This window comes from Meles meles, chromosome 1, assembly GCF_922984935.1.
Source record: "Meles meles chromosome 1, mMelMel3.1 paternal haplotype, whole genome shotgun sequence".
NCBI lineage: Eukaryota > Metazoa > Chordata > Mammalia > Carnivora > Mustelidae > Meles > Meles meles.
The window spans coordinates 122,308,044-122,329,526 of NC_060066.1; the positions used below are offsets into that span (position 1 = coordinate 122,308,044).

At 41.0% G+C, this 21,483-nt stretch overlaps 1 protein-coding gene across 1 annotated transcript; it reads left to right on the forward strand.

Moving 5' to 3' along the window:
* The first annotated feature begins 12,685 nt into the window (after positions 1-12,685).
* Positions 12,686-21,256, forward strand: TAF13 (TATA-box binding protein associated factor 13). Its single transcript, XM_046021674.1, has 4 exons — positions 12,686-12,748; positions 13,608-13,686; positions 16,868-16,965; positions 20,000-21,256. Exons 1-4 carry the CDS (start codon positions 12,722-12,724, stop codon positions 20,168-20,170), a joined length of 375 nt encoding a protein of 124 aa, XP_045877630.1. The 5' UTR covers positions 12,686-12,721; the 3' UTR covers positions 20,171-21,256.
* Positions 21,257-21,483: the final 227 nt, after the last annotated feature.

Genomic DNA, 21,483 nt, shown 5'->3' on the forward strand with positions numbered 1-21,483 from the left:
TCCTGGGATTCCAATTTAGAGACACCCTTGACAGGGCGCCTGGGTGGTTCAGTGGGTGAAAGCCCCTGCCTTCGGCTCACGTCATGATCCCAGAGTCCTGGGTTCGAGTCCCACTTCGGGCTCTCTGCTCCGCGGGGAGCCTGCTTTCTCCTCTCTCTCTCTCTGCCTACTTGTGATCTGTCTGTCAAATAAATAAAATCTTAAAAAATTAAGAAAATTGAGAACTCTTGACAAGAGGCCTCCAGACTTGCTTTTGGTGCGCTGCCCTTTCTTACCTTTACTTTTTTTATTTTCCTTCTTTCTTTTTTTCTCTTTCTTTCTTCCCTTTTGTTACCGGGTATGCCAGAATTTTTTCTCCAGTTTTATCGAGAAATAATTGACCTACATTACTTTATCACTTCTTTCTTACTCCTTATGGAAATCAGAATAGTTAGGCTCTGAACTCTCGGAATGAAGTAAGAAACATTATAACAGAAACAAGTCACATATTTCAGACCCTAAAGCTCCAATCTATCGGGAAACATACAGATAAGTGCCTGTTTCTGTGGGTTTTCCTTTAAACTTTCAGGAGAGGCTCAATACTCTGTTGTATTTATTTATTTTTTTTTTTAAGATTTTATCTATTTATTCGACAGAGAGAGATCACAAGTAGGCAGAGAGGCAGGCAAAGAAAGAGAGGAGGAAGCAGGCTCCCCACCAAGGAGAGAGCCCGATGCGGGGCTCGATCCCAGCACCCTGGGATCATGACCTGAACCAAAGGCAGAGGCTTTAACCCTCTGAGCCACCCAGGTGCCCCAATACTCTGTTGTATTTAGTTAAATGCTGGGTCACCTTGGACAGTTTAACCAGAAATCGGGGATATCAAGACAGCACTTTTTTTTTTTTAAGATTTTATTTTATTTATTTGACAGAGAGAAATCACAAGTAGACAGAGAGGCAGGCAGAGAGAGAGAGAGAGAGGGAAGCAGGCTCCCTGCTGAGCAGAGAGTCCGATGCGGGACTTGATCCCAGGACCCTGAGATCATGACCTGAGCCGAAGGCAGCAGCTTAACCCACTGAGCCACCCAGGCGCCCCGAGACAGCACTTTTCACAAAACTTTCACAAGCTGAGGAAAGGTATCTACAGCCTAATGATGGGGGTAGAATGGAGGAGACAAAGCCGCAGGTTGCATTTTGTAATTAAAAATCTTTAATTGGGTGGGGGGCGCCTGGTTGGCTCAGTGGGTTAAGGCCTCTGCCTTTGGCTCACGTCATGATCCCGGGATCTTGGGATTGAGCCCCGCGTCGGGCTCTCAGCTCAGCGGGGAGCCTGCTTCCTCCGCGCTCTCTCTCTCTCTCTCTGCCTGCCTCTCTGCCTGCTTGTGGTCTCTATCTGTCAAATAGATAAAATCTTTAAAAAAAAAATCTTTAATTGGGCACAACTCGACCTGCTTTATTTTTTTTTTCAGTATTTAAATTTATTTATTTTTTCAGCGTAACTATTCATTGTTTTTGCACAACACCCAGTGCTCCATGCAATACGCGCCCTCCCTATTACCCACCACCTGTTCCCCCAACCTCCCACCCCCGACCCTTCAAAACCCTCAGGTTGTTTTTCAGAGTCCACAGTCTCCCATGGTTCGCCTCCCCTTCCATTTTTTTTTTTTTTTTATAAACATATAATGTATTTTTATCCCCAGGGGTACAGGTCTGTGAATCGCCAGGTTTACACACACTTCACAGCACTCACGATAGCACATACCCTCCCCAATGTCCATAACCCCCTCCCCCTCTCCCAACCCCACCTCATCGACCTGCTTTATTAAAATGTAAGGCGCGCCTGGGTGGCTCAGTCGCTGAAGTCTCCGATTCTTGGTTTGGGCTCAGGTCACAGTCTGGGATCCTGGGATGGAGCCTAGGTGGGGCTCCTGCTCACTGGGGAGTCGGCTTGTCTCCCTTTCCCTCTGCCCCCCACCCCCCATGCTTGCTCGCGGGCTCTCTCTCAAATAAAATAATAAAATGTGGCGAGAGTGCAACTCAATCTTCCGAGGCCGAAATTTTAAGTAAGGTTACCAGTGATTTGACAAGGTCCTAAAAGAACTAAATGCCCCTCTTGTTGCAGTGCCATCTGCTGACTGCAGCCCGTTTAGTTACAGGAAAAAAAAGCTCCCAAAATGTCTCCTTCTAAGAACTGAAGTGGAGAGGCAAGCCACAAGAAGTCTGATGCAAGACAGACTCCTTTCAAAAATACACAGAAATGCGGGGGCGGGGGGGGGGGGCGGTGAGGAGGAAGACACAAAGGACAAAACGTAAGACAAGGCCAGATATATTTATGCATATACACATACAAATCCCCCTGCCCAAATGAACTGCTCACAACCCTTCAAAAACAACATAAAAATCCGTAATTGTCTTGGCCTTTGAGTTTTTCATTAATTGTTATCTGAATCAGCATCAACATTAATAATATCACTAGCAACTGACTGTTGATTCCCTTCTCCCATAGAGTCCAAACCAAGTCCTAAATAAATTCATGTTTACTAATTTGCATTGATCATGTAGCTCACCTTCAACTAAAAAATTTCTCCTCTTTTTTGGTTACTATTGAACGGTGCTAGCCTCACTGATCTAATTGTTGTCTTTACTCAGGTTTTTCCACCTAAATACAGATGTTCTTAAGAAACCTACACCCTCTTTTTCTCGTTTATTTACTCTCACTTGGTGACCTATTCTGTTCATGGTTTCAACTACTAGCTCTTTGCAGAGTTCTTAAGTTGATGTCCTAGCCAACCTCCAATCTTAATTTCTAATAGATGTTCTGCTGAAATCTGAAATGTTAAAAGCCAAATGCAATTCCCCTCCGATTTCCCAGTGTCTATGATTAATATTTTTCCCCAATCACTAAAGTTTAAATTTTTCAGCTATCTTTGAGTCAATTAACTTTTTTCGAGATGTCATTCAGATTTTTCCCTTTTTTTTTTTTTTAAGATTTTTACTTATTTATTTGACAGAGAGAGAGATCACAAGTAGGCAGAGAGGCAGGCAGAGAGAGAGGCAGAGAGAGAGGAGGAAGCAGGCTCCCCGCGGAGCAGAGAGCCCTATGCGGGGCTCGATCCAGAACCCTGAGATCATGACCCGAGCCGAAGGCAGTGGCTTAATCCACTGAGCCACCCAGGCGCCCCAGATTTTTCCCTTTTTTTTAAAAAAAAAAAAGAGATTTTACTTATTTATTTGACAGAGAGAGAGAGATCACAAGTAGGCAGAGAGGCAGACAGAGAGAGAGAGGGAGAAGCAAGCTTCCTGCTGAGCAGAGAGCCCAATGAGGGATTCAATCCCAGGACCCTGAGATCATGGCCTGAGCCGAAGGCAGAGGCTTAAACCACTGAGCTGCCTAGGTACCCCCAGATTTTTCCCTTTTTAATCTCACAGCCATCATGTTAGTAATTTTACTATGTCAGTCTTCTTTAAACATCAGTTTTATCCTCCAGTAGTGAAAACTTACATTCATATAATGTTTTGACATTTCCAAAGCTACCACACCTTGTATGATCCTATTTAATCCTCACAAGTGCCTTATTACCCTGTTTTGGAGATAAACTGAGGTTTAGGGTTAACTACCCAGTGTCACACTCAAGCAATAGTTCTGGTCTTCTAAACTGAGGACTAGAAAATTTTGCTCAAAATCACAATTGTTGTTTCCCGTAACAGCAAGCACTGGATGCTAAATATTGTTTAACTCCTTACCCTGCTATTCATGGCCTTCCGGTTGCACTTTCCACTGTTCTCCCAGTGGTAGACTTTAAGCTTCAGCTTTGAAAAGACTTCGGTGTTCTTCAAATGTACTGTTTGCTTTCACAGTTTATGCTCATGCCATTTGCTGTTTTAGTGATAACTTTATCTCCTCATTTTGTACTAGAAGGAAACCACTCCTTTTTTTTTTTTTTAAGATTTATTTATTATTTTAGAGAACGAGAGAAGACACAAGCAGGGGGAGGGACAGAAGGAGAGGGGAGACTCTCAAGCTGACTCTGACTCCCCACTGAGCACGGAGCCTGATTCAAGGCTCCATCCCACCACCCTGAGACCATGACCTGAGCTGAAATCAAGAGTTGGTCACTTCACTGACTGAGCCACCCAGGTGCCTCAAAACCATTCCAATTTTTGTCACTCTCTGAAAGATAAGTCTCCCCCCCCCCCCCCCGCCCCGGTCATTCTCAGAATTTACGAATAAAAATTTTTGTTTTGTTTTGTTTTGTTTTGTTTACGAATAAAGTTTAAGGACAAAGACATGAGAGTTAAGAGCTGAGAAGAGTGATTGATTAGTTGGCTGGTTACTATTTCAAAGGACAGTGATAGACCACAGTAACTTATTTTGATTAAGTAGTTATTTTATACTTTGCTCAGAATTTGCCCATTTCTGTTTCTCTTTTCTACGTGTCTTTCTTCTTCCTACTTCTTCTTCCTACTCTTATATTTATGTCCTTCTTTCTCTCTCTACCACATTTTTTCTTTTCCAGGTTCTATAAAGTAGTTTATCTTTTGATTGAATAAAACGAATCTCACCAGACTTTTGTTCCAAAATCTGTTATACCAAGAATTTTATATTTAAAAAATTAAATTCAAGTTTTCTTTCTGTAAAATTGGGTTGTATTGGTTGCTCCTTTCTAGGGTCATTGAAGGATTAAATGAACTGTTTACAACAATACCTGGCATGAAGTAAGCATTCCATAAAGGCTAGTTATTACTGTTGCTCTTAATCATTTGTTTAAAAAATATTAACCAGTGTCTACTGTGTCTTGAGCACTTTGCTAGATTTTGCGGGAATAAAGGCAACAATGAGTCCCTGCCCTCGAGAACAAACTGTATTGGAGAAGATAGATGAATGAACACATTTAATAGAGCACAGGCATTATGTATATAATGACATTAGCTTTGACCTTCATAACTGTTTTGCAGAATATTTTTCAAATGAGAAATCTGAAACTCAAAGAAGTCACGTGGGTCACATCACATGGCTAGTTAGGATCCAAACCCAGGTCTGTCTGACTTAAGAGCTCCTTCCCCTTGTTTTCATACTGCTTCATATTGGCGTGCTTTCCACTGATACTAATCTTTGATGGTTTTGTTCCAAGCATTAGTGTCTCTGTCACCCTGGAAAGCACCATGTAGCCTTCCATCAGGCCAAAGCCTGGGCCTCGGGCTTTTGCAGCCAAACTGCAAGGAATAAATAGAGCCCCACTGACTGGGGACTCAGTTCAGACAGTCCCTTCTCAGTTCATTTCAGCCTCTGCTGGAAGACAGGCAGTTGTTGCCAAACACCTGTCAGTCAAGAACAGTAGCCTATTTGTTTGGGTTATTGTGGTCACTGTGGTGAACATTAATCAGTCATGGGGACCATGACAATGGCATTCTGGTTTAACCAAAGAGTAAGTTCAGTCCCAAAGAGCCAGCTTGCAACAATAGCTTCATTTGAATTACAACATATTTGAAAAAGGATGTTAAACAGGCATTAATTTATGCTACAAATATTTATTCCGGGACTTCAGAGCCTAAGGAATGTACTAGCCTTTGGGAGCTCAAAGATGAATGAGAAACAGACTCTGTTTTTAATAAGATTTAGTAGACAAGATAAGCTGTGTGTATAAATCACCAGAAAATACAGTAGAAAGTGAGAAGTGTTGAAAGAAAATGAAAATTAAGTGCTGTGGGAAAGCAAAGGAAAAAGTGCTTTCAGCTGGAGAGCCCAGGGGAGGCTTAGTGGAGGTGCAAAGATTTTAGCTGGGCTGGAAAGGCACACGTAGCGTTCCAATAAGAAGGTATTCTAGTGGGAGAGGAGTAGAGTGATCAAAGGCATGGAGATGGGAAGGCACAGGATAAATTTGGGGGTACAGCGTGCTCTTGCCTTTCTCCTTCACTGGCTAACTCCGTTTATCCCTCAGGTCTCAGCTCAAACCCTGCCTGCTCAAGGAAGGCATCTCTGACCTTCTTGGGTTGCCTTCCCCATCATAAACTATCAGAGCATACAATAATCTATTCAGTTCATGTCCCCCTGCTACACTGTAAGGTTCATGAGCGTGGGACTGTGTATTTTCAGTGTTTGCCATTTTTCCCACAGTCCATTACCAGTGCTGCACATTTTACAGGTGCTTGTGAAATACTTGTTGTGTGAATAATTGAATGTGGTCTTGTGGAACTGGAATGTAGGGTTCATGAAGGAGAACAGCAGAAGATGCTGCTGAAAGATAGGTTCTGGAATAAAAACAGCTGACACAGAATGTTGACTACATGCCAGGTACAGCTCAAAGCACCTTCTGGGTGTTAACGCATCCAAGTGTCCTAATAACCTTAGAAGGTTAGTAAATTATCTCCATCTCACAGGTAAGGAAGGAATGTATTTTTTTTTAAAGATTTTATTTATTTATTTGACAGAGATGACAAGCAGGCAGAGAGAGAGAGGGGGAAGCAGGCTCCCCGCTGAGCAGAGAGCCCGATGCGGGGCTCGATACTAGGACCCTGGGATCATGACCTGAGCCGAAAGCAGAGGCCTCAACCCACTGCCACCCAGGTGCCCCTTGAGCAGATTTTGTGCTGAGTACTGAGCCCAACTCGGGACTCCATCCCACGACCTTGTGATCATGACCTGAGCAGAAAGCAAGAGTGGGACGCTCAACTGACTGAACTGCCCAGGTGCCCCAAGTACAGCTAGGATTTTAAAACCGACTCATCTGACCCCAGAGCCTGCAAGTTTAACCAAAGGGTACAGGCAGTCTTTGGTAAAGAAGCAGATGGTTAAGACCGCACAAGATTATTGTGGAAAGTCTTAAAAAAAAAATGGCACTCTCTCACTCAGCCCCAAACAGGGAGTGGCACTGTAGAAGTCTGTATACTAGGATGGAGGGGAAGGAGTGGGGTGGGGTGGAGGGTGGGAGCAGAGTGAGGGTGAGACTGCTTAGCTTCTCCTGGATTTGGGGTATTTGGGACTACCTGCCTGCCTTCTCCTATGCCATCTTAATACATGCCTCAAGCCCACCACCCAGCCTCCTGTTTTCCTCAATTCTGATAGTCCCTCCCACTGCCTTTCTATCCAAATTTTTCTCCCACAACTCAGCTCTACTGCTCCCTCCTATCAGCTACTGCTGTCTGCCTCTGGGCTGAATCCATTCTTTTGGGAACAAATCTCTTCTGTCATTAACCTTTCCTTTAGAAGCTCATTCCACTTTTTTTTCCCCACCATAATGAAAACCTTATTTTTTCTAGCAGTTAGCTAAGCGTCCAGCACAAATTCACAGTTTTACTCATTTGGTAATCATTTATTCAAAGACCACTTTCCTTGATCCTACTGCCCTTTAAGGCTATTTTCATCTCTTTGCTTTTCTACCCTTCACTGTCCAAGTATACGCTCATTCCTTAACCTCTTATAATCTGGTTTCTGTCTTCACTATTGTCCTGGAACTATTTTGTCCAGATTATTCTACCACTTCCTAATTGTCAGACCCAAGGTCTCATCTTAAATCTCTTAAACTCTTAATCTCTGTGGCATAGAGCATTCCTGACCACTTGCTTCTTTTTGAAAAATTTTCTCTTTTAGCTCTCAAAATATGTTCTTTTACTCCTCATCTTTCTTCTTTATCTTTTCCTACTGTTAAAAATGATTAAAGAGATTTAGGAAAAGGCCTAGGATTTGAACACTTCATGAAGCAGACAGTCTTGGAGAACTGCAAAATGGGGTGGAAGGCAGAATGCTTTTATAGGATAAAGAATAAAGAAAAAGAAAGAGAAAAATGAATATATCGGATTAGCTGGCTGATAGTCAACCTTGTTGGGAGTAAGAAAGCCCAGAATTGGCCTGGCATTTGAGGATTGGCTAAGGAATATGCTGCATTTCTGGTCAAACAGAGCAATTGAGTTTCCACTTGCTAATATGGCATCTGGGGCAGGAAAGGCTCCATTGTGCGTCTAAAAATTTCTTTCAACACTACCTCTTAGCCCATTCTGTCTGTCTTTTCTGTTTCTTTTTTTTGTTTTTAAGATTTTATTTTTTTATTTATTTGACAGAGAGAGAGATCACAAGTAGGCAGAGAGGCAGGCATGGGGGGTGCAGGGAAGCAGGCTCCCCGCTGAGCAGAGAGCCCGATGCAGCACTCAGTCCCAGGACCCTGAGATCATGACCTGAGCCGAAGGCAGAGGCTTAACCCACTGAGCCACCCAGGCGCCCATGTCTTTTCTGTTTCTTGATGTACCCTTTCTAAGGATCTGTTCTGTGCCCTCCTTCTCTCTTGCCTTAGTTGCTAGGCAGTCTTTAAACTGTCACCTTTGTGTTGATGTCTTCCACACCGTTTTCTTTGGTCCTAATTTCTCTGTGGATTTCCAGGTCTACATGTCCATCTGTCTATAGGACATCTCTAGACTCTTAAAACTGAGCCCATTTTCTTCCCCACCCCAATAGCTTTCCCAGTTTACTTTCCGATTTATATTAATAACATTCCATCCATCTGGATGTAAACCTCTCTCTCCATAGCTCTCAGATTGATTCAGACATAAAGTCCTGTAAATTCTACCTCCTAAATTTCCTTCTTTTTAATTCAGGTTCTAATCATCTCTCATCCTAGGTCTCCCTGATGAAGTGATTTTTTTTTTTTTTCTGCCGAAAGACCTCCCAGGAACTCTGCAATGTGAAATTCAGTCTCTGAAGAGAAAATGCCAGTCCTTTCACACTTTAACTGCAGCTTCATTCCAGCCTCAATTCCTGCATCCACACCTAACAAACTGGGCTCTGGTGGCTCTGGTAATTCACCTGAAACAATTCATTGAAGCATACAATGACTTTTCACTCTCTGTGCTTTATTTCTGCTCTGCTCATAACTGCATTTTTTTATCTTTTATATTTTGGATCTCAGGTTCTGAAGGCTGAATTATTGATGCTCTGCAGTTCATGACATCCTAATGTAATTGGCCTTCCAGAGTCCTTCACGTGTTACTTATCTGTGGATTGCCCCACGACCTTTCAATGTATTTTATGTCTATGTTTTTTTAATTTGTTCCTGTAAAATATCTACTTTTTGTGTGTCTCTATATTTAATTTACATTATAGATCTCATTGTGTTTCTTTTTAAATTTAGCGCTGTGTTGGTTTTTTTTTTTTAAAGATTTTATTTATTTATTTGACAGAGAGAGAGATCACAAGTAGGCAGAGAGGCAGGCAGAGAGAGAGGAGGAAGCAGGCTCGCTGCGGAGCAGAGAACCCGATGCGGGGCTCGATCCCAGGACCCTGAGATCATGACGTGAGCCGAAGGCAGCCGCTTAATCCACTGAGCCAGCCAGGCGCCCCTAGCGCTGTGTTTCTAAGCTCCATCCACATTGTCAATCTACTACTTCTTCTTCTTCTTCTTTTTTTTTTTTTTTTTTTTTTTTTGACAGAGAGAAATCACAACTAGGCAGAGAGGCAGGCAGAGAGAGAGGAGGAAGCAGGCTCGCTGCGGAGCAGAGAGCCTGATGTGGGGCTCGATCCCAGGACTCTGGGATCATAACCTGAGCCGAAGGCAGAGGCTTTAACCCACTGAGCCACCCAGGCGCCCCTCAATCTACTACTTCTGATTGCTGCATAATACTTCTTGGTGTACACCCAGCACATTTTATCTGTGCATTGATAACGGACACTCTGAATGTTTTTTACCTGAACTCCCAGACAAGGCCAGAGTTTCATCACTATCTAACATAGCAATTCTCAACCCTATCAGATTCAACAATATTCCTTAAATAACAAAAGTATTATGTCTCCTTTATTATTCTGAAATGACATTTACAGATCATATGACCTACTGTGGTAGGCAGCCTCTCAGAGAACCCCAATGATATCTGCCTCCTGATATACTCATCCTTGTGTAATCCGCTCTCCTTGACTATAGGCTGCACTTAATTGAATTCTCTTAAATAGAATAGGACAGAAGTGATGGGATGCCACTTATAGTGTTAGGTTACCAAAAAACAAAATAAAACAACAACAACAACAAAAAAACCTTGGGTGTTCCTAATTCTCTCCTTCATCTGTGCTGAGAGAAGCAGCTGCCATGTTGTAAGCTGCCATTTGGAGAGGACCACGTAGCAAGAAACTGAGGGAGGCCTCTGGCAATAGCCAGTGAAGAACTGAGGCCCTTAGTCTAAAAACCTGAAGAGACTGAATCCTGTGGCCAACCATATAAGTGATTTGGGAGGTGGATCTTTCCCCATTAATACCTCAGACAAGACTGCAGCCCCAGCCAAACACCCTGCCAGCAACATAAGCAACCTTGAGCTAGATGAACTTCACCCAGCTAACCTGCACCCAAACTCCTGACCCACAGAAAATGTGTCATAAATGTTTGTTTTAAACCACTAAATTTAGGGCTAATTTATTACAGAACAAGAAATAACAAATATACCTAACTATCCAATAATTTAAAAATAATATATAATGCCCTATAGTAATATAAACACAAAATATATGTAGTGAATTATAATATGTGTTCAAGATATGAATGCTCAGGAATGACTGCACTAGAGGGTATAATGATTTCAGATGCTTGCACCTATCTGTAGAATGACTATGAATGCAGGAGCTACAAATGCAGAAGGACTCCAGTCCTTGGTCTACTCAAATTATTACAAGTGATGGTGATATTATTTCCTGAAATGGTTCACAGTTCTTGGTAAGTTCTAAACAAAAGAAATACAATATCCCTTCAGTTTTAGGGTACTCACTATTTTGGGAAAAACTGTCAATTCATTCCTCCCTGTGTCTTTCTTCTTTACGTTCACAAAGAACATTCCACTTCTGGTCACCAAATGTGGGTTTCTTTTCCCACACCAACATTCTGTGACGCCAGCCGGGTGTCCTACAATCTAACTCAATTCTGACACTACCTACCTGGAGATAGTGTTAGATCCCATGAGCTAAGGGCTCAGTCCCACAAGACTGCCTCCCACTTTTTTTTTTTTTTAAAGATTTTATTTATTTATTTGACAGAGAGAGATCACAAGTAGGCAAAGAGGCAGGCAGAGAGAGTGAGAGGGAAGCAGGCTCCCTGCCGAGCAGAGAGCCTGATCTGATGCGGGACTCGATCCCAGGACCCTGAGATCATGACCCAAGCCGAAGGCAGCGGCTTAAACCACTGAGCCACCCAGGCGCCCCTGCCTCCCACTTTAGAAGCCAATCACAAGTAGTAGGTCCCAGGTTACCCATATGTCTGTCCAACTTGGCTACAAACCAGAGGTTCCCATGACCCCCCCCCCTTGGATTTATTTGCTGTAACAGGTCACAGAACTCAGGGAACTATTACTTAGATGAACAGCCAGATGATGAGAGGGAGGTCTGGCAGGGTGCTAAGTGAAGAGCTTCTGTCCCTGTGGATCTGGGGGTGTGTCATTCTCTCCACAGGTGGATGTGTTCCCCAACCTGTTAGCTCTCCAAACCCCCTACTACTGGCATTTTTTTTTTTTAAATCAGCTCGAAACTCATCTTCCTAAATGACTCCACCTGATTCTTTTTTTTTAGGTTTATTTATTTATTTCACAGACAGATCACAAGTAGGCAGAGAGGTAGGCAGAGAGAGAGAGAGAGAGAGGAGGAAGCAGGCTCCCTGCCGAGCAGAAAGGCCAATGAGGGGCTCGATCCCAGGACCCTGAGATCATGACCTGAGCGGAAGGCAAAGGCTTTAACCCACTGAGCCACCCAGGCGCCCCTGGAATTTTTTTTTTATGCATCGTATAGGCATGATCAATTATTAACTACATTTTCAGCCTCCCTCCACTCTGGAGAATGGGAGCTGGGACTGAAAACTACAACCTCCTGATCATGGCTTGGTCTTTCTGGTGACCAGCCTCATCCCTGAATTACCTCATGAGAACAAAAGATATCCCTATGCTCTTATCACTTAGGAAATTTCAAGGGTTTTAGGAGTTCTTTGCTAAGAACGGGCACCAGAGACCACTGTATGTATTTTATATTATCTCACAGTTGCATTCCTAGAAAATTAAATGTAAACTAAGAGCATAGGACATGCTTTGTGTCTATATGTTAACAAAGTTAAGTTCTAGGCTCAGATAATGAAAAATTTTTCATTCGCATGGATGTTTAGCAGGACATTCATTGTGGGACTTTTCCTTGTGTGGCATCATGTCTTGCATGCAGAACATCTGATATCCCTAGCTTCAGCCTTCTAACGCCAGTGGTTTTCCTCATTGTTCTGAACACAAAGCTCCTCACAAATACCTAATCCTCAGTCTAAGGGGTGGTGTTTTCCTCTTAAAAACTAGTAGCGAAGAAAAACATACCCAATAACCCGTATAGTACTTGTCAATTAATAACAGTGTAACTATAAATTGTTAAAATTGTGTAAATACACTCTTGGGGCAGCCCAAGGACCGCCGGCACCCCCAATGACGCAGAGCTTCACAGCCCCGTAACAGGAACCGGTGATTCGAGATGTAGAGTCCAATTCAGGGCCACAACAAGATACACACCGTTCAGCCCACGATTTCATTTTCTCTGCTAATGTTTATTAAATAGTGATCTTGATCACAAAGCCTAGAGCTCACGCCGCTCTCCCTAAACTCCAAAGGCATCCGCTATTAGTCCGCTTGCATGCCCCCGCCCCGCGGGCCGATTAGGCCCCGCCCCTCCCGGCGCGTCACCGGAAGTGAGGCAGAGGAAATAGTAAAACCCGCTGGGAGCGAGGCGGCGGAGCCTTGCAGGCTGGCTGGGGGCATGGCAGACGAAGAGGAAGACCCTACTGTGAGTGACCACCACCATTCCAACCCACTCTTTCTTCACTCCCTGGGGTACAGAAGCGGAGCCTGAGTTCAGAATCACTCGAGATTTTCCTTAGCGAATTCACTCGAGAGAGTTCGGGGACTTCACGCCGTACTAGCCTTTCCCTTCGGATTCATCTCTTAGTACGTGGGGCAGGACGTTAAGAAGAGTAGAGAGGTGGCTCGTTGTTCTTTGCTTTGGGTCTGTATTTGCTAGACACTCCGTGAATCGCCTGAACAGTCATCAGGGGACAAAGCTAGTATTTGTTAGCTCTCATTAGCAACGAACACTGCCGCTGGTAACAAAACTATATGCTCACTGTAAAGTTGGAGGAAAATAATGGACCGAAAGTTAGGGAATCTGGATTCCAAAATTTCTGTTTCTGTGAGCAGGTTCCTTGACTTTAAGCCTGGTTTTTGTCATAAAATGGGGTTAAGGCTTATTTGAGGAAAGTTCCTAGATCTGTATAAGCAGTGCTTAGTAAATACTACTTTTGCTTACTTTGATTCAATACCAACCCCTTTGTTTTAAATACCAACTCTTAATAGTAAAACTGTAGTAAGAGGCTACCTAGTTGATTAAAAAATAAATAAAGTTTGGTCATTGGAACTCTACCAGGAGAGACAGTAGGATTATTTGTTAGGGGCATTGTAGAAGCCATTCCTGTGTGAGTGGGAAGTCGGACTGGATAGTCTTTAAGCTGCCAAAATGCTCAGATTTCATGATTTTTTTAGGCTTTCTGGCATGATATCAGTGTTGAAAAATGGAAAAAAATTAATGTTAATTATTTAAAAATCAAATGCAGTGCTTGACATTTCTGTATATACATTCTAATTTATAGTTTGAGGAAGAAAATGAAGAAATTGGAGGAGGTGCAGAAGGCGGACAGGGTAAAAGGAAGAGACTTTTTTCTAAAGAATGTAAGTAATATTTGACAACGATATAATTACAGACAATAAAAACTTTCGGACACGTCTGTTCAAAGTAGATTAATGTTCTGGATGTGTTTCTCTGTGGGGACAGTGTTCTCCGATTTGCTTATAAAATTCTCTTTAACTTCTGAATCATAGATACTAGTGATCCTAACCCCAAGTTATATATATGTAAGTGGATGGGTGGGTGTATACACTTTTTTCTTTCCTTTTTTTTTTTTTTAAGTGAGGAAATGTGATCAGTGTTTCAATTCAGGGCCTTAGAATATTACCTCCATTACTTTTTTTGTCCCTTACTATTGCAGCAGAACTCCTTTGACTATAAGTCAAAGGTTTTAATGGATCCTGGGACAGGTGCCAAGGGTAAGGAATTAAGTTGGGGCTTTGGACTAAGGCATTGGACAAGACAGAAAGGTGATGAACAGTGTAATACATGACAGTGGAATAGAGATTATAATGTATTTGTTCTGTAGTGCATTCCCTCAGTAGACATGTTTGACTCTTTTTGGCAGCAGCAAGAGGGAGCGCTGCTGTTCCTAGTGATGGTTAAAGTCACCCCCTGAAAGGCACTGTGACAACGTGCTCGCCATCCTATGTCCTTTATGCATAGTTGTGGCTGAGTATTGACAGATGAGACAACAGTGAATATATGGTTTATTTATGCTGGATCAGACAAGTAGTTCCCAAATGCTCTTGAATCTGCAGTTAGTAGGTTATATTTTTATTTTTTTAACGACTCAGATCCTCCATATGTCAATTTCTCATGTAAAGCTGACCACTCCTTAATCCATCTTTGATACTGTTTACTACATTTGTATGTGTTTTTACTTCTTACATCAGCCTAAGAAGGAGATTTCCACACCAGAGCATCCCAGAGTGATGTTTGCATTGTCAGTTCTTAGTAGAAACCTTTGTTCTACTTTGGATTGCTTTATTTTTGTGATGATAAGAATTCGGGATTTTCACAACCTTCTCCTTGTCTTACCTAAATCTTGATAGACCTTACTGGCTAAAATCTGTTCTCCTAAACCTTCTTGCTACTATAACACAAAGTTTCAAAGCATTCATTGGTGTCTTTACAAACCCTTTAACCAAATCTAATTTACATACATACTAGTGAATTACATCCACCAAAATGGTAATGTAAAGTATCTTCCTTAAATATTTAAGGTAGAAGAGCAAGCTTACAATGAAGAATCCTGGCAGACAAGTGATGTCTAAAGTATTACCCAAATGATCAAAGTCAGTATCACCAGTAATATGTATTAACATCATGTACCTCTGATCTGATGCATTAAGAGGGCTCATCACCTCTATGGTACCCTCTCTGGTAATGCGTAACCACAGTCAAATCATGAGAAAACACCAGACAAACCCATATTGGAGAACATTCTACCAGATCACTAACCAGTATTCTTCCAGAGTGTCAAGGTCATGAAAGATGAGAAAAGTCTGAGGAACTGTCACTGCTTAGTAGAAATTAAGAAGGCATGATAGCTAAATAGTGTGGGATCCTGACATAGGAAAAGGACATTAGTTGAGAAACTGGTACAATCTGAGTAACTTCTGTACTTGTATCAGTGTTAATATCTTAGTTTTGATAAATATCTGTGGCTCTGTAAGATGTTAACATCAGGGTATGGTGGATATAGGGTATTTGGGAGCTCTGTACTATTTTTGCAACTCTTGTTAAGTCTGAAATTACCTCAAAAAAGAAAAGGCAAAAAAGTTGTCAGAACCCAAGAGGGAGAAAAAATGTTGGCTCTTGTGTTTGCTTAGTACCCCTGTATCTGGACCTATAGGCTCTTGCCAGTTTAAATCCTAGGGATATCTCTGTCCCAGCCTGACTTCCAAAGCACCCCTTTCTTTTCCTCCCTAGGCTGGTGTACCTAATACTCCTTTCAGTTTGACCAGCTTTTGCTTCTCCTAAATAAGAATTACTCTTAATGTACTCATTTCTTCCTTTAGAAGTCTTCTAGGGTTTTGTTGTTATTGTTTTGCTGTACTTAATTTGTACTAGTCTTAAATGAACAGCTTGATGAATTTTATGTATTTACATATACTTAATAGCCACCACTCAGATCAAGATACAAAACATTTCCAACCTATGACTGGTTTTTTGTTGTTGTTATTGTTGTTGTTTTAACATTTATATACCCCTTTCAGAATCTGGTAAGAGTGGATTATTCTTTGCAGAACAATCCACACACACAAACAATATATAAAATTTTTGCATATAATTTCAGCAGGGTTCAAGGATTTCTCAAAGCCTGTCCATAGACTAACTGGGGATTCATAGACTATAGGATGATAATCCATCTGGATCCCATCTGTCGTAAGCCCAAGAAGTATAATACTGTTGAGGGTAGGACTATAGACTCTGGAGCCAGATCAGCTGTGTTCAAAAATGGGCTTTATCTCTTACTATCTGTGTGACCTTGGGTAAATCAACTTAGCTCAGTGCCTCAGTTTTCTCACCTAAATGGAATAGGGGTAATAAAAGTATCTACTGGAAAGGGTTGTTGTAAGGATTAAATGAGGTGGGTTTTTTTTTTATTACTCTGTATTGAATTTTTTTCTCTTTTGCATTTTCTATGGTTCTTTCAGATGTTAGCTGTGCATTGATCTGGAGAATGAAATATGAAATATCAAGATTCTACATAGTTTGCTTTCTCCATTTGATTCCCCTTTTCTTCATATAAGAAGAAATTGGAGCACTTTCTCTCATGTCGTTTTCCCTATGTTGGTATCAGAAAGATTTTACCTTCTCCTTTCCAGTGCCCCCACTGCCCTCCCCTCACCCTACACCATCTATGCACAGAACACTCCCAGTGAGGACTAAGTCATTGGTACTCATCCTTTCACTGCCATGGAGTTTCCTAATTCAAGTTATTCCAGGGTTGTTGGCGAATAGGTAATAGAGGTTAGGGAAAGAATATTGATGTCAGGGTTTTGTAGCTGGGAGGGAACAGGAGTTCTACTAGGGAAGGACAGGTAGTGGTTATGAGATTGTGGTTAAAATCCCTTACATCTAAGTCCATACTTGTAGACACAATGTAAATATGTTCATACAGGTATCTTCTCTATCTTGGTCCATTTATAATTTGAGAAAAGTATTGGTAAATTGTTAAATTTGTTCAAGTAAACAAAAATGATTGTTCTTTTACAGTGCGATGTATGATGTATGGGTTTGGGGATGACCAGAATCCTTATACTGAGTCAGTGGATATACTTGAAGACCTTGTCATAGAGTTCATCACTGAAATGGTAAGATTGTTTTGTAATTGGTCTTAGTTAACTGAGTAATAGATCTGAAATTCTAACTTTGAGTTAAGACTAGAACTATGCCATCCTTTTGAAATAATCTTACCCATTTGAGTGCCTTTTTGTGGAAGTTACCAATTACTAGTTATCATTAAAAATACCTAGAAGGGACGCCTGGGTGGCTCAGTGGGTTAAAGCCTCTGCCTTTGGCTCAGGTCATGATCCCAGGGTTCTGGGTTGAGCCCTGCGTCTCGCTCTCTGCTCGGCAGGGAGCCTGCTTCCTTTCCTCTCTCTCTGCCTGCCTCTCTGCCTATTTGTGATCTCTGTCTGTCAAATAAATAAAATCTTTAAAAAAAGAAAAAGATATATAGATATGTAAAGATATACATGTGTACATATGTACACATACTATATTCTACTCTCTTCTGAATTTTATAAGAACATAAGATCCTTGAATAAAATTTAAAAATAATAACCATAATGCAATTATTTAATGTAAGTTTCCTCCTTCCACTATTTATTTAAATGTATATAGTGCTAAGGCACCTGCGTGGCTCAGTCAGTTAAGCCTCTGCCTTCAACAAACCATAAGAGACTCTTAATCTCAGGAAAGAAACTGAGAGTTGCTGGGAGGCGGGGGGAGAGGGGGGGATAGTGTGATTGGGTTATGGACATTGGGGAGGGTATGTGCTATGGTGAGTGCTGTGAATTGTGTAAGACTGATGATTCACAGACCTGTGCCCCTGAAGCAAATAATACATTATATGTTAATAGAAAATTAAAAAAAAAAAAAAAGCCTCTGTCTTCAGCTCAGGTCATGCTCTCAGGATCCTGGAAGTTCCACATTGGGGTCCCTGCTTAGCAGGGAGTCTGCTTCTCCGTCTCTCCTCTCATGCTCTCTCTCAAATAAGTAAATAAAGTCTTTAGAAAAAAGTATGCAATGCTTACATAGTGGTAATCATGGTAAACATTTTTTACTTAAAATTTTACAGTACATACTTTATATTCTAATCACAGTTATTTTAGTAGTTAAATGAAGTTCAGTTACTTATGGATTATTAAGTGAATAGATACTTTTGAATGACCATATTCATGAAATTTCCTCCCATCTCCTTGGATATATTCACAGGGATGGAAATACTGAGTTTGGTTGTGTTCCTGTGAATTTTTACCGTGTTATGGATTATTTCCTTTGTACAGAATAATAGAAGTAAACTTCCTGTGTATGCATTTTTAAACATTCTTTTCCATTTATAAAAATAATATTTATTAAATTTAGGAAGTATAAAAACGTTCAGGAAAGGGGCACCTGGGTGGGTCAGTCAGTTGGGCATCTGCCTTCCGTCCAGGTCATGATCTCAGGGTCCTGGGATTGAACCCCACATCAGGCTCTCAGTTCATCGGGGAGTCTGCTACTCCCTCTCACTCTCCCTCTATGCGCTCTCTCTCTCTCTCTCTCTCAAATAAATAAATAAAATCTTAAAAAAAAAACATGCAAGAAAGGAAATAAAAATCTGTAATCCTTCCACCTAGAGACAACTAATGCTGAGATTTTGGTGAGTATTTTCTTGTTTTTTTTACACTTTTTTTAAAAAAGATTATTTATTTATTTATTTGGCAGAGATCATAAGTAGGCAGAGAGGCTGGCGGTGGGGGGGGGGGGGGTAGGGAAGCAGGCTCCATGCTGAGCAGAGAGCCAGATGAGGGGCTCAATCCCAGGACCCTGGGATCATGACCTAGCCGAAGGCAGGCTTTAACCCACTGAGCCACACCCAGACGCCCCTGCACATATTTTTAAACTTCATTAAATTGAAGTCATACAGTATATTTTGTCATAGAGCCTGCTTTTTCTTTTTTTTTTTTTTTTTTAAAGACTTTATTTATTTGACAGAGATCACAGGTAGACAAGAGAGGCAGGCAGAGAGAGAGAGGAGGAAGCAGGCTCCCTGCTGAGCAGAGAGCCCGATGCGGGGCTTGATCCCAGGACCCTGAGACCATGACCTGAGCTGAAGGCAGAGGCTTTAACCCACTGAGCCACTCAGGTGCCCCAGAGCCTGCTTTTTCACTTAAGTAGAACTCTATCCCCCATGTCTTTGCATAACACTCTATAATTTTTTTTTTTTTTAAGATTTTATTTATTTATTTGCCAGAGAGAGAGATCACAAGTAGGCAGAGAGGCAGGCAGAGAGAGAGGAGGAAGCAGGCTCCCTGCCGAGCAGAGAGCCCGATGCGGGACTCGATCCCAGGACCCTGAGATCGTGACCCGAGCCGAAGGCAGCGGCTTAACCCACTGAGCCACCCAGGCTCCCCGCATAACACTCTATAATTTTAATGGCTTCATAACATTAATTGATTGGATGAGCCCAAATTTATTTAATGCCTTACTACTTAGATTCCCCTTTTTTAGTCATTAGGAATATTGCTATGATGAACCTTTGTTTTTTAAAGTATTTATTTGAGAGAGAGAGAGAGCAGGAGAAAGAATGAACAGGGGGAGGGGCAGAGAGAGAAGCAGATTCCCCCCTGAGCAGGGAGCTGAGCAGGGAGCCTGACCTGGGGCTCCATCCTGGGACTCCAGGATCATGACCTGAGCCAAAGGCAGATGCTTAACTGACTGAGCCACCCAGGCACCCCAGACTTTTGTTTTTGTACAGGATGAATATATGATAGGAGATGAGACTTTCTTGAATTTAAGAAAACCTACCACTCTTAACTACTGAGACAATGAAGTGTGCGGTTACAAAGAAATTATAGAATTATTTTACAAAAATGAAGACAAAAGCTACATAGACCAAAAAAGAAACCTCAATAGATTTGATAGTTTTAATGTCTTTAGTATTAAAAAATGTCTATGAACCATTAAGAGAAACATTCCTATAACACAGTAGAAAGTGGACAAAGGACCCAAATAGAAAGACAATTCACAAATGAATAGCTATAATAGAAGAGAAAATCTTCAAACTCATCGGTATTAAATAAATGCAAATTAAGAGTAAAATACTAGATTTGTTTAATTTAATTTATTTCTTTGTAATAGACTCACAAGGCAATGTCAATTGGAAGACAAGGTCGGGTACAAGTTGAAGATATCGTCTTCTTGATTCGAAAGGACCCAAGGAAGTTTGCTAGGGTTAAAGACTTGCTTACAATGAATGAAGAATTGAAACGAGCTAGAAAAGCATTTGATGAAGCAAACTATGGATCTTGACACCTGTACTTTCTGAAGCTTCATTATCTTCTGGGGAAACCATATATAATAACTGTGTATTTTCCACAGTGAGGTTCCAGTTTCTAGCCATGTATATATGCAAAATGTAGAAACACAGATTTTTCAGCTTTTATTTTCATGTCTTCATTTTTAGTATGATATTTGAGCCTTGAATTCCTGCCCTTATGTGACTATACTTGAATTACTTACTGGGTTTTTAATGGCCACATATAAGTTGAAGTACCTTGTAAACCAGGCGGTTCCTTCTGACTGACTGTTTAAATGATGAAGTAGTATTTATGTATTGGGTGTATTTGTGCCATTGTAGGCTAAACCATAGCTGTTAATATATGAAATCTATAGGGCCCCTTTGACTATGATTACTAAGACATGTTTCATGTATTCTAAAGTTTTTAGACTACAGTGATCTAATTATTAAAAGATAGTGAACTGGTTTGCTTTTTTTTTTTTTTAAAGGAGAAGATGATACAGGAAAATAACAGTCTTTTGTAGGAATGTTTATCTAAGATATTTGTTTTTTAGTATTCTTTACAAGAAGGTTTTTTTTTTTTTAAACTAAAAGTTTCATGTGAATTCTTCCGTATTGGAAGGCTTTTGATTTAAAACCTTTTGGGCTTATAATGTACTAGTTGTCAAATTTTAAGGGAACTCATTTTCCCAGGTCACAATAAAGCTTCTAAAAATAAATACTTTCAGTAGTAGGAATGGTATTGCTTAAAAGCTGATGGCAGGATAAGCTCTTGGGATAGTGTTTTATTAACCTATTTGTTAGTACTTGTTGTTTGTGGAAATGTGTACTCGACTAAACCATATATGGCTATGGAAACCACTTTTGTAGTTCAGCATATACAGGTTTTGTGTGTGTTTAGCTTATTGTATTAACTTATTACACTTAGTTTAAAATAAAGATTAAAACTGCATTTAAAGGGATTAATGAATATTACTCTTTGTAAAACAGTGTTTGTGTCGTGTTTATAAACATCTATAAGTCAGCATGTAGGAGAATTTCACTTTCTTAATCTGTCGATACAAGGAATAAAGTGGAAAATTAGATTAATAATTGAATTTGTCTGACTGTGATTTATCAGCTTTTTCTCCCCATTACTAGTAATATGGTTCTGGCTGCTTAATCTCACTAAAGACTTTTTTTTTCTATATTCTTATAATCCCCCTGAATTGATACTGAGATTCAGGATAGCTGGGCTGATTTTTTTGTTACTTAAAAAAGATAAAAACCTGGGGCACCTGGGTGGCTCAGTGGGTTAAAGTCTCTGCCTTTGGCTCCTGTCATG